The 26777-nt window shown below is 35.0% G+C and overlaps 1 protein-coding gene across 1 annotated transcript in view; it reads right to left on the reverse strand.

Annotated features, from left to right (window-relative positions):
* Positions 1 to 6: 6 nt before the first annotated feature.
* Positions 7 to 26777, reverse strand: part of SERINC1 (serine incorporator 1) — a 30392-nt gene continuing 3621 nt past the window's right edge. The window contains exons 2-10 of the mRNA XM_029943356.1: positions 17475 to 17636; positions 14380 to 14549; positions 6096 to 6175; positions 5703 to 5840; positions 3975 to 4144; positions 3777 to 3867; positions 2357 to 2501; positions 2015 to 2245; positions 7 to 333 (exon numbers count right to left, since the gene is read on the reverse strand). Coding sequence (XP_029799216.1) covers positions 198 to 333; positions 2015 to 2245; positions 2357 to 2501; positions 3777 to 3867; positions 3975 to 4144; positions 5703 to 5840; positions 6096 to 6175; positions 14380 to 14549; positions 17475 to 17636 — 1323 coding nt within the window. The 3' untranslated portion in view covers positions 7 to 197. The remainder of the gene's footprint in view (positions 334 to 2014; positions 2246 to 2356; positions 2502 to 3776; positions 3868 to 3974; positions 4145 to 5702; positions 5841 to 6095; positions 6176 to 14379; positions 14550 to 17474; positions 17637 to 26777) is intronic.

Genomic DNA, 26777 nt, shown 5'->3' on the forward strand with positions numbered 1-26777 from the left:
TGCATTCTAACACACATATCAATGCACATGGCAAGAATATAGTGAATAAAATGGCAAGCGATAAAATCTAATTCATGCCAGAACACTGGAGAGGTTACATGGGAAGCACACACATATACAACTTTACAAAAGTTGGGAATACTGTTAATCTCAAACAAGCAATGATCAAAGTGGGACTTTCATGCCAGAAGTCCTGTTCAGTCAAAATCACGATTTGTAAGAACAAGTGGTGCCACTAGTGTCCAAACATACAACACAATGCCAATCCAACTAGAAGAGATCTTCACCCAGACTGCTGTCCACTGACTTTTCATCTCACGAGAAGGCTCATACCTAAAATTTAAGAAAAAAATTTAAGGGAAAAGGTTGGATTATCAGCCATCATGCTACTATTTAGCTTTACTTCACAAGTGTTCTTTGTACACAATTTGTGATAACAGACATTCAATACAATTGCTGGACTAATCTGCTGCCCTGCTAGCCATTCTACTTTAACAGCAAATGTGAAGGTAAAATTCAATAATTTCCTTTAAAGGAGCAAAGGAAGCAGGCCTCTGGAGTAGCACTTTTACTAATATTCAGATGCTCTTTATGTGCAATCCTCACTTTCCAAAAGTTTATGTAAGGCTAGTTTCCTTTTACAAAACTCTAAGTAAGGTAAGTGGCGTTTTCTTAAAGGCAAAAATTCTGTTCGGGTTTCTTTAAATTTACAAAAACATATACTAATGTATAAACCTTTTATAAAAGTGTAATACAGACTTTGAGAAGATAGGGGGAATCTGTATCTCTGGCTTAGTAGTTCTGAGATATAGAGAAATGGAGTTGTGTGACCTCTGGGTAAGTAAAGTGTCTTGTCCTGTGTAAAAAATATAATCTGTTCAAAGGGTATATGGGAACGAACTCTCCCATTTCAGCCTTCTCAGATTTAAGACAATGGGAAGGAAATACATCCCAAATTAACTGGTTTTTGTGCAAATGAAACATTCCAAAAATATTTTTGATCTAAAGTCTTCTGAAGTCTTTCTTTTTTTTAAAGATTTTATTTTTAAGTAATCTCTATACCCAATGTAGGGCTCGAACTCACAACCCCAAGATAAAGAAGTTGCATGCCCCTCTGAGCCAGGCAGGCACCCCAATCTTATTCTTAATGATTACTATAATCTGACAGCCAAAGCTGTGAATTAATGAGAACTACATGAATTCTCATCATTTAATATGCTGCAGTGTAGAATTTCTTAAAAATACTTATTCTTTAATAATAAATACCAGTAAAGAATGTCCTCAAAATGAATCTTTTTCCTACATCTTTTTTCTGGTACTTATTAGTCTTCTTACAAGTTGTTAAGGGTACTACACATTAAAAACTATTCAAAACAGAACTTCCCAAACCATATAGTTCAACTTGAATCTTAAATGGAATCTTTCAGTAATCATGTTGACAGAATTAGAATTTTTGAAAACAGAAATAATATTAACTACCTTCCTATTACTGGAAAAAGACTTAAGGATTATTAAGTGCTGTAAAAACAAATTACAGCTTTGAAGAAGAGTTCTAAGAATCTGTTTTTAAAAGTAGCCATGTTCTTTGCATTAATCTACATTAATGTATTTCACCTCAATTCTGAGAACTTTAGCACTTTTAACCACAGTTGAAACAAAACAGAAAAGGTATCTTATGATACTACCTCAGGAATTGGGGTTACAGTATTTAAAAAATAAAGAAGAAAAGAAAAGGAAAAAAAACCCATTGTGTTGTATCAACCATCACCATGGTATTTCTGTAAAAAAATGTCAGTAGAATATCTGAAGTTTTCTATTTTAATCTCATCAAGATTTGGAAGTATATCAATATTTGTTAATGCCAAAACAAGGAAGTCTGCATTTCTCATACTGATCTATTAGATGTAAATTTTGAAGTGCACTGGAAGATACAAAGTACTTCATACCGTATGTTTTGCAATAGAATCCTGACATCAAAATTTTCACATGCAAAGTTTCCATGAAATAAAATTACCTGTACCAGTTGGTAAGGGTCATCATGATATAAAGTGAAGCCAAGAAAAGCATGAAGTGAAAGAAGGAATAACTGTAAGTAACGCCATCCCTTTCATTATCTACAGCTCGGTGAACATCATCTCCATCCTCCAGTGATCCATCACTTCTGGCTCCACCATCTTCTATTAATGTTGACTCATCACTAGTTAGAGTCAATTTATTAACCTGACTGTTGTTTGAAGTACGGATGCTGCATTAAAGATAGTTAAGGAACAGAGAAGGAAAAAGGATATTTTTAAAAAAAAATGATTTTTAAACGAATGTCTAGATTGGTTTTAAAAAAAATGCACATTTTTCTTACCTTGAATAGAACACACACAATAAAAAGAGGATTAGTCCTATAATTCCTTGAGCATGCCACCACTGGACAGACTGCCCTTCCTTTGGAATCGTGCTTGTTGTATTGTACCCAATGATGCTTAGTAGACTTGGGTTACAGTTTGTTTCTGTAATGTAAATTCAGGTCAAAATAATGTTACAACACTATAAAATATTTTTCAGGGCCTAGTCACAGTTTTTTTTTTTTAACTCTAAGATAACTGGTATTTATTAATGAGACTTAAATAATATGGCGCTAATGTTATAGACGTGCTTGGAAAAAATCAGGTAATTTCATTTTGAATCTCATGGGAGAGCTAAAATATTTTTAAGCTAGTTTCTACTGATCAAGAAATAGGTGAAATTTAGGTAACTTTTCCAAGTATAATAAAACTCTAGCAGAATTAGGAATAAAAATTCAGATGTTCTAAACTAAAATACAGTGGTTTTTCCTAACATTATAAAAGAATAATAGTTAACTTTAATGAAATTTATCAACTTGTCAAAGTACATTGCTATATAAGTAAGGTAGCTTACACATAAAATTACCAGTTATTAGAATTTTAGCAAATGCTTTTGTGGAAAGTCCAATTAAGTCATAATGATCTAATCTGTATTCAGTTTTAGTATGAAAAAATTAAGGTTTAAATTGCATTCACTGAAGTATGCAAAATGTTTTTTTCTCTTTCCTGAAGCCAGATAGGTCAATTACCATCTTTTCTCCAACTAGTGATAAAGTACCTACTGAGTTTATGAACTTGAAATCTGATTCAGATAACATATGTTGTAATTTTCTTTATTAGTAACTAATTTCTCACTAACTGGTTTCACCCCAAATGATATATATTGGCTTCTAATCTTAGAGAATGAAGAGACTCATCAGGGGTGTCTGGATGGTTCAGTTGGATAAGCGTCCGACTATAGCTTGTTGGGTTCAAGCTTTGTGTCAAGCTCTGTGCTGACAATTCTGTGTCTCCCTCTCTGTCTGCACCTCCCCTGCTCGCACTCTCTCCCCCTCAACAGTTTAAAAAAAAAAAAGATTCATTAGAAAGCCCAATTATATTCACTTGCAAAGTAGTATTTTAATAAGTAAAAGCACTATACCATTTACCACTGAATGAAGTAGCAGTTTAACAGCGTTCTTTTTATTGTATATATACTACCACAAATAGGACAGTCCAAATTAGGTATAGTTGTTATAATTTTCATATATCTCTTAACTTTCTTGGAACAGTAAAAAAAAAAAAACCAGCGATATATCAAAGATGAAATGGTATTATTTCTATACTGTTTGTTTCTCTAGAGGCTTATTTTTTAAATGATTTCATAATATGACCATTTTTGAAAAAAGAAAACTTGTAGAATTCATTAAAAAGAAATAAACCCAAGCAAACAAAACATACCTGGTTCATTGGTCATAGCAGACCATGTCAAATACATTGTGTAGACTGTAATTACTGAAGATTGTAACAAACCAGATCTTGGTTGTGATTCCTACAAAGAAATTAAGCAAGTCAAATAAGTATTATGACATCATTCAAAATTTAAGAAAACTCAGAAAAATGGAAGCTTCATAAAAACTAATGATACAAAGATCATACTTGGATTTTGGGCAGTATAGACATTACAGAAGCACCGAGGCAGAGGAGCATGTTGACACTGATGAATGCTTTATTTTCTGAACAACTGGCTGGATGAGTATAATAAACAAAGAATAGGACGATAGCAACTAACGACAGCAGATAATTCAGAGCTGTAGCTGATAACAATGCTGTGAAGGAAATATAATTGGACAATTAGAATTTATCACGAATATTGAGAATTAGGCATAGGGCTCATTTTAAAAACAAATATTTTACTCTAAAATGTACTTTAAGCAACTAATATTGTCAGTATTATGCAGGCTATAGAAGCAGGGAAGAATATTTCTGAACTTTATCACAGAAAATTTTATAATCTTCATATATAGCTCACTATAGTATTTTCAAGGACATTAAGTCAGTAACAGACTAAATATTTTATTAGTAGTAGTAATATCTCCATTACAAACACATTCACATACAGTAGTAGTCTTTTTCAAAATCCAGAAAAATAAAAGGAAAATTAGAACTGTAATTGTTCAGTTATAAATGACATTGAGAAACAAAACTTTTGCTGATAATGCTAACCCCACAAAACAAGGCTTTTCCATATTAATATCTTAAACTTCTTTTATTATGTAAGAGTAATTATTATTTAGTAAGACAACCTAAGTTTCTCCTTTGTAAGTTAAAACATACAGTGTGTTTTGGTGCTAATGTGTGCTCCATGTGTACACAGTGTTTATGTAGATGTGCCAGACGGGGGGATCGACCCAACAAGTATTTGCTGAATGCCTACAAAGTTCCACGCACTGGTATTACAGAAGGGAACAAAACAGAAACTCTTGCTTTAAATTTGCATTAAAGAATGAGGTGTTCTAGAACAGTGAATTTTCCAAATAACTGAAGCTTATTTCTTTGAAAACTAAACTCTGTTTTAACCATTAGGCTAGCAGATACAATGATGTAGCTCACTGTGAATTAGAACATTTAGCTGAAACTCAGATCATTTCTCATAAATATTTAGATTTACGGCTTTTCTTGAAAGAAATCAGAAAAAATTTAAACAATACTGAGTTCACATTTCCACAAGAAACTGAGAAGCATCTATGCATTTTAGATAGGGTCTTCATCATAGTCCCTACTGTCTGCACATGGACTGACTGTAACCACTTAACCTGGTTTTCTTCCCACGTTTGTCACCTTGGGTAAGCATATGAATTCTGATCCCTGTTTTGCAGTATAACCACAGGACCCACGTTCATCATTATAAATCAACACTAATCACACTACAAGAATCCCCTTAGGTGTCACTGATACACAAAAAGGCATCTTTCCAATTCAATAAAATGAGATATTCTAGAGTTGCTTTTATTATTTTTTCTGCATGCTGATGTTGATGCATTATGTCACTATTTCTAGCACCCCTAATCCCCTTAACATTTTATCTACCTGATGTAGAATAGAAAATAGGCTGTAAAAGGCACACACTGCCCACAGTAGTCTTTGCAACATCTATCTAGCCATTCAGGGTATCCCGGTTTATTTCCTGGTTCTTAGGTATGTTCCTAGAGTTGACTCACTAAAAGTTCTCTCAAGTTGCTGAAACAATATGATTCAATGCCACTCACAAACTCTTGAAGTAAACACCACACCTCTCTACAAAAATCTTCATAAAAATCTTGATCTCCCTATAGTCTACATATGTGCTCTCATCTTCAAGATGCTCTATAAAAGAAAAAAGCTTACCTGCATACCAACATCTTGAGTTCCCTTCTTCCATTTTTTCAACCCATGATTCATTCCATGAATGGGCAAAATCAATAAGTAAGACTAGCTGTATGAGGATGAAGCAAAAAGCACCTGCCATTCCTACATAAAACCACACTGGAAAAAAAAATCATATATACAAATGAGTGGCTGGTTCACTTTTTATCATTTCATTTTCACAATCACAGTATACAAAAGGGTAAATAATATTTTATACAAATGCCTTGATTTTGCCAACTGGAAAAAAAAAATAGAAAACGAAAAACCAAAGCCAAGTAGTGTTTATAGTTCCAGGCAACAGTTATTAAAGTTTCTTTACAGAATATCAACATCACACTAAAACAAACTAACAAACAAACAAAAACCTGTTACCAGTTGTAAAAGTTCCTTCCGGAATGAAGAAAGCTCCAATAATAATTGCAATTGCTGCGGCAAATTTAAAGAACCAAAATCTAAAAGAAATAGAAATATAGTTTACTAATAGTCACTCAAAATAGTTTCATATATGAATTCTTTTTTTAACAGCATTTGAAAAAAATACAGAGTTTATATGTCTGTTTAGGACGGAACCACAAATACCATATGTTTCCACTCGTCTGGAATTTAAAGAACACAAACTAACAAAAAAAAAAGACAAACAAAAAACCCAGACTTTAAATACAGTTGTTAGAGGGCAAGTGGGTGAAATAGATAAAAGGGATTAAGAGTACACTTATCTTGATGAGTGCTGAGAAATATATAGAATTGTGAAATCATAATGTATACCTGAAACTGATATTAACATTATACATTAATTATACTTGAATCAAAAAATTAAAAGAATGGGATAACGTGTGAAAAGTATAAAGTGCACTGTTCTAATGAATAGGTTTTAAAAACACATGATAGATGCCCCATCCAGAACTGATTTAAAAAACCCAACTTTTAGAACATCAGCATCTTGCTGGCATAGGAAGTCCTTATTTTTTGTTCTCCTGCTTTGAAAAACTACTAAGGCATCCATCCATGAACAAAAGTGCTTCTATGGGACTTGTGGGATCCAGAAGCATGCCAAGACGCAGGAGTTTTGCACAACTGTGTATTTGATCACAGGAAACAGACTCTGGTACAGGCTACAAAATCAATAAACTTCAACCCCTCCAGGCTTTTCTTAGGTGGGGAAAATCTAGAGTGTCCCCCAATATGGGCAAATACCTATGAATGAGAAACACTCTCTACTGCGGGAAGATGCCAACATGGGATATATATATATATGTGTGTGTGTGTGTGCGCGCGCTGGGGTGGGAGGGAGAGGAGTTTCAGTGAAACTGAGAGGGGAAGAACTTTGCCAGCAATGCCCTTGTACCATGGCGATACAGTATGAACACTGGCTGGCAGCAACCTCTCACGTGGGGAAAAATGAGAGCTATGAGTGACCGTCTACCCAAACTCTGTGGGACAATTCTGGAGAACTCTCCAGAAGCACCTAGATTACGGAGGCAGAACCTCCAAGACTGAGGGGAGGGAGAAAATGGAGAAAGAGGTGGATATTAAAAAGCATTATAGGAACACAGTTACTGCCAACTATGCTCAGGACGTAAGCAGGAAATCTGCTCACAAGCCTCTGGGAGATCCTCAGCCAAGGATGTCTCTACTGGCTGTCTGGCTATCTGGGACCCCAAACATCTGGAGTGCTAAACCCCCACCTCCCACTCTGCAGCCAGCTCTTTGTGTACCCTCTTGAACGCAGGAGCAAGAGAGGATCCAATAATGACAGTGCTCTGAGAAAAATACCATGATCTGTAGGCAAGGGAGAAACTACAAATGAGCTAGTGCCACCATCTGGAAAACAAAAAAATTTCCAATAGCCTGCAAGGTGAGTTGTAAGACCCAGGGAAGACATAAAAGCTTAAGATCTACAAAACTGAGCAAGAAGTATGCAGGAAGTGTATAAAAGCAAGAAATGTGCAGCAAGTACATAAATGTAAGGTCAAAGATAACCCCAGGTATATATAAAAAGATCAAAAAGAGTATACCCCCATTGAAAGCAACCAGTACAGACTTGAGATGTCTGCTACTTCCAAATGTGAAAGCAACCAACACAAAACTACAGGGAACATGAAAAAACAAGAAAACGTTCCATTACTAAAAGATAACAACGCAACAAGTAAGCTAAAAGGCATGGAATCTTACAATCTAGTGGGTAAAGAATCAAAATGGCAGTTTTAAGGAAACTCAACAAGCTACAAGAAAACAGATAAAATCAGGGACAAAAATACATGAACAAAACAAGAAATTTAGGAGAGCCAGAAATCATAAAGAATCAGATTCTGGAGCCAAAGAATGATGAAAGAAATGAAAAAAAAAATGCAACAGCACTTGCAACAGGGTAGATCAAATGAAGGACAATAAGTGACCTGGAGAACAAAAAAATTTTAAATAACCCAATAGGAGTGAACAGAGGAAAAAAGAATAAAAAGAGCAAAGCCCATGTGATCTATAGTATCCAAATATTAGAATAACCAGTGTTCCAAAAGAAAGGAGAGAAGGGGAAAAGTTTATTTGAAATAATAATGGAGAACTTCTCAAACCTGGGCATATACTTCTGAGTTCACAACTCTAATAGATTATGCTGTATTATTCTCAATATAAAAGACCTTCTCAGGGCCCCTGAGTGGCTCAGTTGGTTAAGCGTCCGACTTCAGCTCAGGTCATGATCTCACAGTTCGTGGGTTTAAGCCCCGTGTCGGGCTCTGTGCTGACAGCTTCAGATTCTGTTATCTCCCTCTCTCTCTGACCCTACCCTGCTCGCACTGTCTCTCAAAAATAAACATTAAAAAAAAAAAAAAAAAAGACCTTCTCTAAGACACAAACTGTCAAAGATGGAAGAACATAGCCAGATAATCCTAAAACCAGCCAGAGAAAAAATGATCATAATCTACAAAGGAATTCTCACTAAACTATCAGTGATTTCTCAGCAGAAATGGTACAGGGCAGAAAAGAGGGGAATGACACATTCTAAGTTTTCAAAGAAAAAAACTTCCAGCCAAGAATACTCCAAATCTACCAAAGTCATCCTTCAGATAGAAAAAGAAATGCTTTCCCAGATAAATAAAAGCTGAATTTACCACCACTAGACGTACCTTGCAAAAGATGGTGAAAGTTCAAGCTTAAATGAAAAGATGCTAATTAGTGACATGAAAACATATGAAATGATACAATAAACTGGTGAAGATTAATACACAGTAAGATTCAGAAAACTCTAATTCTATAATAGGATGGTATATTAACTTTTAACTCTAAAGGTTAAAGAAAAAGTGTTATTTTTAAAAAACTACAGCCACTATAATCTGTTAATAGTATACAATGTAAAAAGTAAATTGTGACATCAAAAATATAAAAGGGAAGAAGTAAATGGGTAGAGTTTTTGTATACAATTGAAGTTATGTTGCTATCAGCTTAAAATAGTTTTATCTCTAAGATGTTTAAGTAAATCTCACAGTAACCACAATACAAAAATCTAGAGTAGATTCACAAAGATAAAAAGGGAAACAAAGCATACCACCAGAGAATACCAGTTTACCAAAGTAGGCAGAAATGGAGGGAAAGGAATGGAAATACAAAAAAAACAACCAGAAACTATTGTACAAGGTAGCATTATATACCAATTATTATCCTAAACATGTATGTACTAAATTCACCAATCAAAAGGCATGGTTTGGCTAGATGGATTAAAAAAAAACCGAAGACCCAACTATATGCTGGATACAAGACTCACTTCAGATTCAAGGACACTCACAGGCTCAATATAAAGGGATATTAAAGGATACTCCATGCAATTAGGAAGCCAAAAAAAAAAAAAAAAGGCAGCAGTAGTAGCATAGCTACATCAGATGAAATAAACTTTAAACCAAAAAGGTAACACGAGACAAAAAAGGACATTATATAATGACAGAGGGACCAATTCAATTCTCTAAGATACAACAATCATATATAGACTACATACACACATATCTTCATAACACTTAAATGTACTGAGTAAATATTACCAGATTTTAAGACAGAAATGGAGAATAAAATAATAGTAGGAGACTTCAATATCCCACACTTTCAGTAATGGATAAATCCTCCAGACAGCCAGACCTTACACATTTATAAAACATTCCATCCAACAGCAAAAAAATACACGTTTTTCTCAAGTGCACAGAGAACATTCTCCAGAATGAACTTATCATATAGTACTCAAGTCTTTTTAAATTTAAGACTGAAATCATCATACAAAGTATCTTTTCCAACTACAAGAGCATGAAACTAGAAATCAACAAGAGGAAACCAGCAAATTTTACAAGCATGTGGAAACTATAACATACCCCTGTAAAACCAAGGGATCAAAGAAGAAATCAAAAGAGAAATTAAAAAAAATGCCTCAAAACAAATGAAAATAGAAATACATAATAAAAAATGAGACACTGTAAAAGCAGTTCTGAGGGAAGTATATAGTGATAAATGTACATGTTAAGAAAATAGAAAAATCTCTAACCATAACTGTACAATTCAAGGACTAGAAAAAAGAACTAAGGCCAAAGTTAGCAAAAGGAAAGAAATAAAGATGAGAGTGGAAACAAATGTTGATACAGACAGAAAAAAAAAAAACCTGATAAACCTTTAGCTAGACTAAGAAAAAAGAGAGAATACTCAAAATCAGAAACAAGAGACATTACAACTAATACTATGCATGTTCATAAGAGACTGCTATAAGGAATTATATGCCAACAAACGGGATAACCAGAAGAAATTGGTAAATTCTTAAAAACACAACCTATCAAGACTGAATTAAGAAGAAACAAAATCTGAACAGACCAATAGCAGGTAAAGAGATTGAATCAGTAATCAAAAACCTCCCAACATAGAACAGCCCAAGATCCGAGGATTTCTCTGGTGAATTCTAGCAAACATTTTAAAAGAGAAATTAATGCTAATCCACAATTCTTCCAAGATACTGAAGAGGAATGGACACTTCCAAATTCATTTTACCAGGCCAGCATTACCCTGATGCCAACACTATAAAAAACTATGGGCTAATTTTCCTGATGAATACAGATGCAAAAATTCTCAACAAAATGTTAGCAAACCAAATTCGACCATACATGGACTGTAACACCATGAGCAAATGGAAGGAATCCTTGGGATGCAAGGAAGGTTTAACATACGCAAACTAATAAATGTGATAACTGAAAGATAAAAATCATAGGACATATCAGTAAATGCAGAAAAGGCATTTCACAAAATACAACATCCTTTCATGCTGAAAACCCTCAACAAATTGGGCTACAAGGAAACATACCTCAACAAATAAAGGTGATAAACAACAGACACATAGGTAATGTCATAATCAATAAAGAGTGAAAGAAAAACTTTCCTATACATTTAGCAACAAGACAAGGGTGCTCACTCTCACCACTCTTAACTTAACATAGTACTGGAAATTCTACTTACAACAATTAAAACAAAGAAATATAAAGCATCCAAACTGGGAAGGAAAAAATAAGATTATCTTTATTTGCAGATGGCATCTTATATAGAGAAAATCCTGAACACTCAACCCAAAAAACTGTTGGAATAAATCAACAAATTCAGTAAAGTTGCAGAATACAAAATCAACACACAGAAATCAGTTACATTTTAATACATTAACAACAAAATAACTGAAAAAATAAAACTATCCCATTCATAATAGCACTATCAAAAATAATAAAATGCTTAGGAATAAATTTAGCCAAGGACGTTTAAGATCTCTACAATGAAGATTGTAAGACTTTGACAAAAGAAACTCAGGACACAATACAAGGGAAAGATATTCAGGTTTATGGATTTGAAGAACACAGTTAAAATGTCTGTACTACTCAAGGCCATCTATGGATTCAATGCAATCCCTATAAAAATTCTAATGGGATTTTTCTCAGAAATAGGAAAAAAAATCTTAGATTTTGTACAAAATCAAAAGAAGATCCCAAATGACCAAGATAATCATGAGAAACAAAAATAAAGATATCACATGTACAGATTTTAAACTATGTCACAAAGTTATAGTAATCAAAATAGTATGGTACTGGCATAAAAGACACACAGACCAATGAAATTTAACAGAGTGCCTAGAAATACATCCTTGCATGTATGATCAACTGCTATTTGATGAAGGAATAAAAATCAATGGGGAAAGGACCATCTCCTTTATGGGGGAACTATATAACCACATGCAGAAAAATGAAACTGGACCCCTATCTTACATAACTCACAAAAATTAAACTAGAGATGGATTAAAGAATGAAATATTGGGGTGCCTGAGTGGCAATCAGTTAAGCGTCCAACTTTGGCTCAGGTCATGATCTTGAGATCTGGAGATCTGAGCCCTGCATGGGGCTCTGTGCTGTCAGCTCAGAGGCTGGAGCCTGCTTCAGATTCTGTCTCCCTCTCTTTCTCTGCCTCCCCTGTTAGTGCTCACTCTCTCTCTCTCAAAAATAAATAAACATTAAAATAATTTTTAAAAGGGATGAAATATTAAGACCGGACATCGTAGAAAATACTGGGAAGATTCTGGTACTAGGAAGATGAAAATAAGCAAGAAGCTCCTTGACATTGGACTTGGCAATGAGTTTCTGGATGATAAGACACCAAAGCCTAAACAACAAAAGCAAAACCAAACAAGTGGGACTACATCAAAATCCTCTGCAAAGCAAAAAAAACCAAAAAAAACCCCAAACCAAAAAAAACCAAACTATCAACAAAAAGGCAATAGAAGAAAATATGTGCAAACCATATACTGGATAAAGAGTTAGTATCCAACATATATATATAAAAAAAAAAAAACCTCACACAACAACCAAAAACAAAAACCCCAATTAAAAAATGGGCAAGAGAACTCAGATTTTCCCAAAGGCAAACGGCCAACAGGTATATGAAAACGTGCTCAATATCACTAATCATCTGGGAAATGTAATCAGAACCATTATGAGACAGTATCTCACATCTGTTAGGATGAAATGGCTATCAGCAACAAGACAAATAACTGTGGGTAAGGATGTGGTGAAAAGGGAACCCTTGTGCACTGTTGGTGGGAATGTAAACTAGTTCAGCTACAATGAACACCAGTATAAAGTTTCCTCCAAAAACTAAAAATAGAAACTACCATAAGTTCCATTAATTCCACTTCTAGTTATACATCCAAAGGAAGTAAAAACAGGATACAGAAAGATACCTGCACTCCCGTTTACTACTGCAGCCTTATTCACAATAGACAGGATATGAAAACAACTTAAGAGCTTGTCAATGAATGAATAAAGAAACACTGGTATAGATACACAATGGAATATATAGCCGTGAGAAAGCAGCAAATCCCACCACCTGCAACAACATATTTGAAACTTGAAGGCATTATGCTAAGTGAGATAAGCCAGACAGGAAAAGACAAATACTGTATGGTATCACCCACTCGTATGTGGAATCTGAAAAAAATTAAACTTGTAAAAACAGAATAGAATGGTAGTTACCAGGGTATAGGGTGTGTGTGTCGGGTGGGGGTGGAATTGGGAGAGGTCATTAAGGGGAAAAAACGTGCAAACACTAAGTCCTGGAGATCAAATGCACAGCACAGTGGCCATAAGCAGCAATACTGCATTACAGGCTTCAAAGTTGCTAAAGGTTCTCACCACAAGAAATAATGTGACATGACTGAGGTCCTGGCTAACCCTACAATGGTTAATCATACTGCAATATACAAATGTATGAAATCAACACTTTGTATATGTTAAACCTATACAATGTTATATGTCAATTTCATCTCAAAAAGAAACACATGTAACAAAGATGGTTTTAAGAGTGCTATGTGCATGCTACTTTGACAAGTGTTATCTCAGGGAACGGTTGTCATAGCCGTTCTGAGATGCATTTTGAGAAATGTTTAAAAACACATTTAGTAAACATAGTTTCTAGAGTGCAAATAAGTACCAATGAATACAAGGACAAAATAAAATAAATCAACCTGTCATACCACATTTCTTCATTAAAATTTATACTGCACTTCTTCAACCTTCTTGTCTTTGATAGTATATATTATTAAAGAAATAACAGCAGACACTCAAAATAATTTTTTTAACTTATGGGGAGAAAAGAACAGATAAATTTCAAAACATTCAAATTAAGTACCAGAAGCGATGCTCTACATTAATGGACATTAGTAAAAGAGATTCTGAAGCTTCTTTCCAGATTTTCTAGTACAGCCAACCATTCTATTTAGGATTAACGTTTTTCATTTTGGTTGCACTGGTCTAAGGAACCAAGTTCAGTTTCATATGGTAAGACTGGTCTACCAAAAGGTTAGAGCAGAAGTAGAAGTTCTTCCTTATTAATAACAATATAGATCCTCTTTTTATAATGAAACCATAAAACATCAAGCATCAGAGATTATACCAATAAACAACCCAAAGCTACTATTTAATATCAGTATTTCTAAAGTTTGATATTCTCTAGTAGAGACAAGAAGATAGTTTTACCTGGTCGTTCATGAGTAACAAAATAATTCTGCAAGTTGTGTAATTTATTTTACTTTCAAGTTTCTTTAGACAGATTCAAAATTACTGAGAAGAGACTACCCAGATTTTTATATTATTCAAAAACGTACCCATTATGCACTGCGGCTCTAGGATCACTGCTGCTCTTCACTTTGATCATTAGCAGAGAGAGGAGAAGATAAAACATAGCCAAACCAAAGCACAGACGGTACACAGCTTTATAGCCAACCAGAATATTACACGGAACAATGCCTTTCTCATTTTCACAAAATCCAGGAATCTAGAAAAACAAGAGTTTATGATCCAGAATCTTTTAAAGTAAAAATGAAAATTCCATGTAATCAAATAGTTTAAGGTTTAGAAAATTGAAGTTTGCTTGACAGTTTATGCTGAATATGTAATCAAGGTAAGTCTGGAACATTTTCAGACAGACATTTAATTCTTCACTTTATGTAAGTCCAAAATAAACTACAAATGCCAATCCTAAATTGGATGTTTATTCTGACTTGCAGACTGATTCTGAATTTTCTAAAAACTCGCATTCTCCTGCGATACACTGAATTACACCAGTAAGAGAGGAATACAATCAATAAAAGCGTACGGCAATTACAGAGTAACTAAGTTTCTAAATGCTGAAAAGAATATCGATAGCTTCTCAAAGCCAGTGTGGCCTAAATACATTTTGACTGTTGGTCTCTTATTCCACAAGTGTTATTTCTGATAACAAATGGAATATAGCTGACACTGATTTTATTTTGTAACTCAAATTCTGAAAGACTGATGGCCATTTCAGAAAGTCATGTGGGAATCAGAATATAAAAAAAATCTTCAGTGAAATAAATGGGAGAGACCTCAAAACCACATGCACTACTCATATGTATGAGAATGAATTATTTCCTCTAGAAAGTGTTAAACCAATATGCCAAAATATAACTTAATTTGTGCCTTTAAAACCAAAAGCTTAAAAAATTTTATTTAAGCTAATGGAAGCACTAATTCCTTTTGCTAGTCTCTCTCTTTCTTGGTCCCACTTAAATCTCACCTTCCCAGCATTATGGCAATATGTACTTACCAATGCTCACTTGCAACATGTACACAACTAGGCACCCTGAATTATCCCATTTCCTTATAGGAGAGCAGGACACCACCTGTCAAATTCCCATCATTAAATTAATTCAACCACCTGTATTAGGTTAAGCTGGTTCAGTATCAACCCCCAAATATTACTGGCTTAAAATAGCAAAGGTAAACTGAGGGTGGAAGGGGAAGGGGGAGGGGGGAAAGAGATGGTGGTGATGGTGGAGGGTACTTAAGGGGAAGAGCACTGGGTGTTGTATGGAAAACAATTTGACAATAAAATATTATGGGGGAAAAAAAAAAAACAGCAAAGGTATAGTTCTTGCTCAGGTACATGTACATAACTGGTCCTGGCAGTCGCTTCAGGAGTCCAGGCTGTTGGAGAAGCCACCATGTCAAATGATGTACACATTGTGACAAGGAAAAAAAAAATCAGTAGCGACCAAGGCGCAGTTCTTCCACTCACACTCATTTGATCAGTACTAGAGACATGGCCCTGCATATCACAAGCACTCTAGGAAATGCAAATCTTTGACGACCTTCATAAAGTAGAGAAGGAGAAATATCTGGTGTTAAGAATTAATATCCACCAACTAAACTATCTATAATCACAGTCAGCTGGATCCATGACAAAATCATATAAATAGGTATAAATGTCTTTTGCTTATACCAAGGCCTTGAATAGTATTAACTGGTCATTCACATCTACCATGTACAATGCTAGTTACTTTCACACTCATAATAATTTCGTTTCCCAAACTTTCACCATCTTTCCTTACCCCAATGACAACCTCAAGCAGACACTATGCTTTGAAATGGAGGTCATCTGCCATACTCTCTCTCAACCTCAAATTCTCCACTGTCACTCATCGCCTTGGTGGAAAGCTAACCTCTAAACCTTCTCTTGATCACCTTCTAGCGATTAGATCTCTTATTGCTGACTCATCTCAAAATACACATGAATAATTCTCATCCTAAAAAAATCCTTTCCTTAACTCAGCTGCCTTCTGAGACCGCCATCTTCATTATAAAACTCCTCGAATCAGCAGTTTGTGTCTATTAGACACAATGCCTCATGGCTTTACGATTCTCCTCTCACTACTCTGATTCCAGCACTCCGAAGAAATTGCTTTTTCAAGACGCTACTCATGGACTGGGTGTCAAATACTTTCCTCCTCAGGCCTACACAACAGGGCATTCACTTATTTCACCCTTTTTCACTGTTCCTTCTGACCTTCCCTTTTCTCTACCAACCCCTTTCACTAAGAGCCTCTGTCAAAGTTATACTCTGCTCCCTTTGAATGGTCTTCTTCAGCATATACTACCATGGTTTTAACTTTCATCTCTATTTCCAAAACACCTCTAGCTAGGACTTTTTTTGTTATACATAGTGTTTTCTACTTCCTGCTGGCTACACAAACACACACACACACTCATGAATGTAGGACGTAGAGTACCCCCAAGTCAGTGTTTTACAAATTAATCGCATTTTCCTCATCTCCTTTCACAACCTGACTCCCTGAAAAAAATTTTTAAAGCACATCTTTTATTTTTTTCCTAGGTTAACAGTAACAATTTCCTTCTAGTTGTCCAGAATCAGAACCTGAATATTATATATGACTCTATCACTGCCAATATTTAAATCCAGATTCAGTTAATTATGTATTCAGAAAAACTATCTCTGGCCCTCTATAAGTTCTTGATTATGCCATTAAAAAAGTCTCCACATTTAACTGCTTGATTTCTAATTATCAATCTTCCTAAACATACATACTCTGCACAACAAGCTCTTTATCCCCATTCTGCTTCCTATTTTTCAGTCTCTGCATGTAGACATTCTACTCATTCTCAGAATGTCCCTTTTTCCATGAGACCCACTGAGTTTTGACATTTCACTGGTTATAATTACTTATTTCTCCTTATTACCATAGCATATTTTCTATACCACAATCACAGAACATTAAGCTGTCTTGTATTGTCTGTCTTTCCTAAAGGACTATGAAGATTACTAAAATTAGGAATTACAGATTATCTTACTTTGTACATTATTCTGTTTCCAAAACATGAAAATCAGTTTTACACATACACATGCTATAGGTTCAGTTAATCAATTAAACAAAAAACTAACCTTGTTCAGTTGTTCTTCCATTCCTGGTATCAACATTACACAAGCTACACACACTCCAACAAGCAAGAAAAGTGCATAGATCAATCTAGTTACAGTAGAGTTGTTTCCACTAGGACAGCATCGACACAGCAAACAAGGAGCACTGCCACATAAACATGGTATCTGGGAAAAAGGATATTAAATATCAGTACAGTTTAAAATGATACAGTGAAAATTTATGTTCCATCCACTCAAAAGAGAAAAAGTAATTACCAAAAAACAAAAGGATCTGGGTCTCATAGAATTATCCATGAACTATAAAACGCAGTCATTTCCGTGTAAAGATGGACCCAAGTGAAACATAAAAGTGCTTGACATTGGGAGCCTGGGTGGCTCAGTTGGTTAAGTGTCCAATTCTTGATTTCAAACTCAGATCATGATCTCATAGTTAATGAGTTCAAGCGCCCCACTGGGCTCCATGCTGACAGTGTAGGGCCTGTGGGGTTCTCAACTCTCTCCCTCCCTTCCTTTCCCTCCCCTGCTTGCACAATTTCTCTCACTCTTGAAATAAACAAATATACTTAAAAAAATTTTATGTGCTTGACCTCTAAATCAAAATAACAAAAGGAAAAAAATCAGCAGAAAATAATTTAACAGAAACAAAAAATATTCATGATTACATGGCCATTTATGGCTCCTGTCTTCTAGCCCCCAAATATATTGGTGAATTCACAAAATTCTGAAAATTCTCAAATACCAAAGAAGAGAAAAAGAAGTGAACTGGCATCCGTATTGTTTCCCTCTTCTGGAAAGGAAATGGTGGTAGTGAAAACTCAGGTTAACTTTCTCCAGTGGAACTCCAAACTACACTAGTTGTATACCGCAGAGGAACAGGTTATATTCCTCACCAGAAAAAACGAACATTGTAAGGGTATTTACCAATATTTCAGAAAGGAAAGTGTTAAGTATTCTCATAGAACTCACCATAACCTAGGCTGAGCTCTACCACACTGTCAGACTTTAGGAAGCTGGACAGACTACGATATTGCAGACCGAAAGCCACAGTTCTAGGGGAAAAGTCTCAGAAACCATGGGAAGAGAATATGGTAGAAGTCAGACACACTGGAGCAACCAATATAAAGTAGGAACAAAGCTGTTTGTTTGTATTAAGCTTAAGACAGAAATAAAAAAATCATCGCAACTATGCAAACAATCTTACAAAAAATAAAAATAAACAAATAGGCACACCCCTCAGGGGGTAAAAAAAAAAAAAACAGGGTGGTGGTGACGAGACATTTTAAGAATTCAGTCTGAAACAAAACTCAGTAAGAAAAGGAAATTTTGTACAAGTGCTTCACCTGAACTACAAAAAAATAACAAAGCAAATGGAAAGGAGAACTCAAAAATGAAATGTGAAATCCCATAAAAACTGGATCTATACAAAAAGGAATGAAAAACAACGAAAATAGCAAATGTATGTATTTTTCTCATATAAAAAAATTACTTAGAGGAAAATTATCTTTTTAAAAGAAAAATAAGAGCAATGTATTGTGCAGGGTTATAACAAAGGTGGAAGTCAAGTGTATGATGATTACAAGCAGTATGCAAAAGACGACATTGAACTATACCGCTGTAGGTTCTTAAATTGGAAATATCAGGATATTCACCAGGGAAATACAAATCAAAACCACACTGAGGAATCATCTCGTCAGTCAGAATGGCTAAAATGAACAAATCAGGAAACTAGCGATGCTAGTGAGGAGTGAAGAAACAGGCACCCTCCTATACTGCTGGTGTGAATGTAAACTGGTACAGCCGCTCTGGAAAACACTGTGGAGGTTCCTTAAAAGATTAACAATAGAACTCCCCTATGACCCAGCAATAGCACTGCTAGAGATTTCAAGGGAATACAGAAGTGCTGATGCATAGGGGCACATGTTCCCCAATGTTCGTAGCAGCACTTTCAAAAATAGCCAAATCATGGAAAGAGCCTAAATGTCCATCAACTGATGACTGGATCAAGAAGATATTGTTTATATATACAATGAAATACTACATGGCAATGAGAAAGAATGAAATCTGGCCATTTGTAGCAACGTGGATGGAACTCGAGCGTGTCATGTTAAGTGAAATAAGTCAGGCAGAGAAGGACAGATACCGTATGTTTTCATTCATATGTGGAACAGGAGAAACTTAACAGAGGACCATGGGGAATGGGATGGGGAAAAAATAGTTGGGAGAGGGAGGAAGGCAAACCATGAGAGTCTATTGAATACTGAGAACAAACTGAGGGCTGATGGGCATGGAGGAGGGCACTTGTTGGGATGAGCACTGGGTGTTATATGGAAACCAACTTGATGATAAACTATAAAAGAAAAAAAAGAAATAAAGATATAGTAATAAGATGAAAATGGATACTATAAACCCTAAAGTGACCTCTAAAAAACCAAGTAAAAGAAGTAGAGCTAGCAAGCCAATGGAAGTAAAACAGAATACTAAGAGAAATGGCTAGTAAATGTAAAATATGGCACACAAAAAACTCTACAGAAAAGGGATAATGAATAGACAAAACAAAAACAGAAAGATGGTTTATTTAAGCCCAAACATAATCAATAATCACACTAAATGTAAATGGCATAAACACCCCCACTTAAAAAGGCAGAGACTGTCACACTGGATAAATACTGAGATCCAACTCTCTCTCTCTTCTATAAGAAACCTACTTAAATATAAAAATGCAAACAGGTTAAAAGTAAAGAAAAAAATAAATACCATGCCATTGTAGTACCAGACAAAACAGATTTCAGAGCAAAAAATCTTACCAGGATTAATGAGAGACACTTCATAATGAAGAGGGACATTCATGGAGATTAATGGGATATTCACAGAGGAGACCTACAATCCTAAATGTTTCTACACTTAGCGAAAGATCTTCAAAATACACGAAGGGAAAAATAATAAAAGTAAAAAGAATAACAAGTATATTCACATTTATGTTCTCTCATTAAGTAGCACAACAAAAATCAGTAAGGATATAAAAACTTGTACATTATCAGTTAATTGAGCCTAACTGACATTTACAGAATATTCAATTTAACCAGAGCAAAGCACAAATTGTTTTTCAGAGCACATAGAACACAACCCACACAGACCATATTCTTGACCATAAAACAAATCTCAAAAAGCTGAAGAAAAAAACACCTTACCTATAGAGGAAGAAAGAGAAGATTACATCCACTTCTCCTCAGAAACCATGTAAGCAAGAAAACAGTGTAGTGAAATATTTAAAGTGTTGAAGAAAAAAATCCCACCGACTGAGAGTTCTATACTGTGAATTATCCTTCAAAGGTGAAAGAGAAATCTTTCTCAAATAAAAATTGAGGGAATTTGTGGTCAAACTGTAGACCTGCCTTGCAAGAAATGTTTAAGGAAGTACTTTAGAGACAGGGACATATAAGTCAGATTCTAAATAAGAGAGACCATCAAACGTAAAATAAAAACTTTACCTTATTCTTAACTGACCTAACAGATAAGAATTTGTTTAAAAAACCTTAAGAACACGGTATTCAATTATGTATTCATACATATGCATCTCATGTGTATATACATGCTGATGGCTAACAATAAGAGAGAACATCAATTACTAACATCAAACATGGAGACAGTATCACTTTAAATCCCTTGGTCATCAAAAGGATAATAAAAGAATGCAGTCAACAGCTACATGTTCACAAATTTGATAACCTAGATGAAATTAATCAATTCCTTGAAAGGCACAAGCTGCCAAAATTCACATAAGACAATCTGCATAAGTCAACATCTGTTAAAGAAATTGAATCAATAATTAATAACTTCTGGGGAGCCTGGGTGGCTCAGTCAGTTAAGTGTCCAACTCTTGGTTTCTGCTCAGGACATGATCTCGCAGTTCATGAGCTTGAGCCCCACATCGGCTCTGTGCTGACAGTGTGGAGCCTGCTTGGGATTCTCCTGTTTCCCTCCCTCCCATCCTCCCTCTGCCCCTCCACCACACACTCTGTCTCTCTCTCTCTCAAATATAAATAAACTTAAAAAAAAATTAATAACCTTCCAAAACAGAAAAAACGTGACCCAGATGGATTCACTGATGACCTCTCCTAAACAGTTAAAGAAAAAAACGAAACAAAAAGCAGTTCTCTGAAATCTCTTTCAGAGGACAGAAGCAGAGAAACACTGCCTAACTCACTGTATGAGACCAGCATCACTCTACAACAAAACCAGAAAAAGACATTATAAAAAAATGAAAACTACGTATCAGCACTTTCATGAACACAGACACATAAAATCCTCAACAAAATACCAGCATATCAAATCCAACAATGTATGAAAAGAATTATACATCATGAGCAAGTGGGATTTATCCCAGGTTTGCAAGAATAGTTCAACATTCAAAAATCAATTAATGTAATCCATCACATCAACAGGCTAAAAAAGATGGATCATATCAACAGATGCAGAAAATCTATTTCACAAAATCCAACACTCATTCCTGATTAAAAAATTCTCAATAAGCCATAAATAGAAGGGAATCCCCAACTTGAGAAATCAACAAAATAACTATAGTTATTGTATTTAATGGTAAGAAAACTGAAACCTTCCTATTAATACCATTACCATTCCATTTCAACACTGTACTGGAAGTTCTAGCTAATGCAATTAGCACAAAAAAAGGAAATAAAAGGTAAACACATTGGGAAGAAAGAAAATTAGCTTTGTTCACAGATGACATTATCATCTATGTAAAAAACTCAAAAGAAATGACCAAAAAAAACCCCTCCACAAAATCTTAGAATAAACACTTATAGCAGGGTTGAAGGACACAAGGTTTATAAGCAAAAGTCAATCACGTCCCAATATATCAGCAATGAAAAAGTGAAACTTGAAATTAAAAATACATTACCATTTACATTAACATCCCCCAAACAAAAACCACCAAAATACTTAGGTGTAAATCTAAAACAGTACATGTAAGATCAATAGAAAAAACCTCCACAAAATTCTGATAAGCAAAATAAAAGAACTAAATAAATGAACAGACATTCCACGTTTATGGATTAGGAAGACTCAATATTGTCAGGATACCAATTCCTCAAACTTGATCTATAGATTCAATGCAATCCCAAACTCCCAGCAAGTTATCATGTAGATATTGACAAACTGATTCTAAAGTTCACAGGAAGAGACAAAAGACCCAGAGTAACCAAAACATTGAAGAACTAAGTTGAAGGACTGAAACTACCAGACTTCAAACTTATCATAAAGCAACAACAGTAATCAAGCCAGTATGGCATTGTCAAAAAAAGGAAAAATATCGGATATAAAAAGGATAAACATAAAAAAAGGATAAATAGCCTCATATAAGTAAAATCAACTAATCTTTGACAAAGGTGCAAAGGCTAATCAATGAAGCAAAAATCACCTTCTCAACTGTGCTGTAACAACTGGGCATCCACATGCCAAAAAAAAAAAAAATCTATCATTCTAGACACATCTCTCACAGCCTTCCCCCAAATTAAATCAGAATGGGTCTTTAAATCTAAATGCACACCATAAAACTCATATAGGAAAAAACTGAAATGACCTTGGGTATGGTAATGACTTTTTCAGGTAACACCAAAGGCATGATCCACACAAAAAATTATTGTTAAGCTGGTCTTCATTAAAATTCCAAAAGGTTCTGCTCTACAAGTATACCTGGGTGGCTCAGTCAATTAGGTATCCAACTTTAGATCAGATCATGATTTCCCAGTTCCTGAGTTTGAGCACCCCCATCAGGCTCTTAGCTGTCAGTGCTGAGCCCCCTTTTGGATCCTCTGTCTCTCTGTGCCCCTCATGCATTTGTGCTCACTCTCAAAAATAAAACATGAAAAACCTTTTTTTAATTCTGTTCTGCAAAGGTCAATGTCAAGAGAATGGAAAGAGGCCAACCGTGTGAAACTTTGCAAAAGTCATACCTGATCTTAAAGGAGTATTATCCAAAACATACAAAGAACTCCCAAGATTAAGAAAACAAATGGGTCAACAGACACCTCATCAAATCAGATATACAGATGGAAAATTAGCGTATTTCATATGCGTATGGTAAATGCATATTAAAACAAGATACCACTACATATCTATCAGGAGGGCCAAAATCCAGAACACACATTAACACCAAATGCAGATGAAGATCTGGATCAATAGTGCTTCTCATACATTGCTGGTAGGAATGCAAAATGGTAAAACCACTCTGGAAGACAGTTTGACAGTTTATAAAACCAAACATATGCTTACCATACAATCCAGTTAAATACCAAGAAAAAACTCATGTCCACACAAAACCCTGCATATGAATGTTTATTTATAGTAACTTTATTCGTAACTGCCAAAACTTGGAACCAACAAATATGTCCTTCAGTAGGTACTGTGGTACATCTAAATAATGGCATATTATTCAGTGCTGAAAAGAAAGTTCTTAAGCCATAAAAAGACAAAGAGAAAACTTAAAAAAGGCAAAACTATGGAGACAGTAAGAAGATCAGTGGTTGAAGGGAGTGGAGGGATGAATAGGCAAGACACAAAGGATTTTTGGGGGCAGTGAAAATACTCTACATGCTACTATATGGTAAATACATGTCATTAGACATTTGCCCAAATTCACAGAATGTCCAACACCAAGAGTAAACCATGATGTAAACTATAGATCCCCTAAGGAAATGCAAACTAAAACCATAATGAGATACCACTACAGACACATTAGAATGGCCAAAAATAATAAACTCATAATACCAAGTATTGACAACTCTTTTTGTTAGTGGGAATGAAAATTGGTACAGCTATCTTGGAAACCAGTTTGGTAGGTTCTTATTAAGTCAAATGTATGTTTATCATGTTGCTCAGCAATTCCATGGCTAGATATTTTATCTAAGCAAAAAAGAACATTAAGAGTCACACAAAAAAACCTTTATAGTTATCTTTATGGAAATGCTTATAGCTGCTTTATCACCAAAATCTGGAAATGCCCTTCAACCAGTACATGAATAGGTAAGTTGTGGTACATCCAAGCAATGGACTACTATGCAAAAATAAAAAGGAACCACTAATACAACACCATGAATAAATTTCAAATGAATTATATTCAGAAAAAAAAGCCAGACTCAAAAGGCTCTATGCTGTATAATCCTATTCATATGCCTTTCTGGAAAGAACTCTGAAGGCACCCCCCCCCCCCAAAAAGAGGTTTCCAAGAACACGAATGACAGATTTTTTTTTTAAAAGGTGGTAACTATTCAGTAGTCATTACATAAGTATAGGACTTCTCAAAATTCACAGATCCATATATTACACAAAGTGTGAATTTCATATTCACTATATCAACTAAACTATATCAACTAAAAAAATTACAAGAGTAGAAAAATAATATAGAAGGAAAACAATGACAATATTACATGAAAGTAACTAGTTTCCTTAAAATAGGGAATCATCTAAATAAACAAAAAAGACATTCAAGGATAGAATATAAGAAAAACTTCCCCAGAAGAAATGAGTATGTATTTTCAAAGGAACACTATTTTCGCACCTGTCAGAAGGGCTAACAATAACAACTCAGGCAACAACATGTCAGCGAGGACGCAGAAAAAGAGGATCTCTTTTGCAGTGCTGGTGGGAATGCAAACTGGTGCAGCCACTCTAGAACTCTGGAAACCTCAAAAAATTAAAAATAGAACTACACTCAAAAAAGATTTAAAAAAGGAGATTCCTCAAAAAATTAAAAATAGAACTACCTTACAACCCAGCAATTGCACTGCTAGGTATTCATCCAAAGGATACAGGAAAGCTGTTTCAAAGGGGCTTATGCACCCCAATGTTTATAGCAGTGCTATCACCAACAGCCTAAGTATGGAGAGAGCCCAAATGTCCATTGACAGATGAACGGACATATATACAATAGAGTATTACTTGGCAATCAAAAGGAATGAAATCTTGCTATCTGCAACTACGTGGATGGAAGTGGAGGGTATTATGCTAAGCAAAATTAGAGAAAGACAAATATCATTATGACTTCACTCATATGAGGACTTTCAGAAACAAAACAGATGAACATAAGGGAAGGGAAACAAAAATAAAAACAGGAGGGGGACAAAACATAAGACATTCTTAAACATAGAGAACAAACAGAGGGTTGCTGGTGTGGTGGTGGGAAGGCAGATGGGCTAAAAGGGTAAGGGGCATTAAGCTTGTTGCATTATATACTAACTTGGATATAAATTAATAAATTATTTTTTAAAGGCCCACTATTTTCCAGAAGAAAAAGTGATGAAAGATTTAGTCAGACATACTTGACCAATTTCAAAGACAGGTAAAAACTGTTCCGATATCCATGCAAAGAAAACAATTCAACAGAACATGGGAGGGAGTGGATACCAGGAGGTTGTCAGACAAAACAGAATTCACAAAAAAAACAGTATTAAGTTCTGAAAGAAATAGGTATAATAGGTATACTATTATATTGGTAAACAAGGCCTCTCAAAAATGTAAGAGATATTTTTACATACGAAAGAATTCAGGGATTTCAGCATCCATGAATTCTTCAAACCTCTAGCAGATGATAAAATTTAGCCAATTAGATGACATATCATTTAAAAACAGAAAAAAGCCATGGTTAAAAAGAAATGCTTTGCGCTTTGAAATCACTTAAGTGTAGAACAGTGGTTCTCAAAATGTAGCAGGCATCAGAATCACCTGGACAGCTTATTAAAATAGAACTCTGGGCCCTAATCAGTGTTTCCAGTAAGTTCCCTGGTGTGCTGATGCTACAGAGTCCAGGGAATACACTTAAGAAGGATTTGTTTAGTTCTAAGACTAAATAACTAGAATATGGTTATAATACATATAGATCACACATAAAATATAATACAGAAAGATTCTGGTTAAAGATGGCAGATTAAACATGTGAATTTACCCATGCTTCCTTACAAATAAAAAAATAAAGGGCTTTAAAAAATTTTTTATGTTTTATTTATTCCTGAGAGAGAGAGAGAGAGAGTGCGAGCCAGGTTAGGCCACAAAATCCAAAGCAGGCTCCAAGTTCTGAGCTGTCAGCACAGAGCCCAACGTGGGGCTTGAACTCACAAGCAGCGGGATCATGAACTGAGCCAAAGTAGGACAGCCAACCGACTGAGCACACAGGCACTCCACAAAGGGCTTTTTTAAAAGGTGTAAACTTAAACAAATTTAGAAATAAATTTAAAAGGTCAAAGACTTCCAGATTAATTTTCCTGTTTTTTTTTTTTTTTAACCTTTTAAGGC

The sequence above is a fragment of the Suricata suricatta genome, chromosome 7 (genome assembly GCF_006229205.1).
Source record: "Suricata suricatta isolate VVHF042 chromosome 7, meerkat_22Aug2017_6uvM2_HiC, whole genome shotgun sequence".
Taxonomy (NCBI): domain Eukaryota; kingdom Metazoa; phylum Chordata; class Mammalia; order Carnivora; family Herpestidae; genus Suricata; species Suricata suricatta.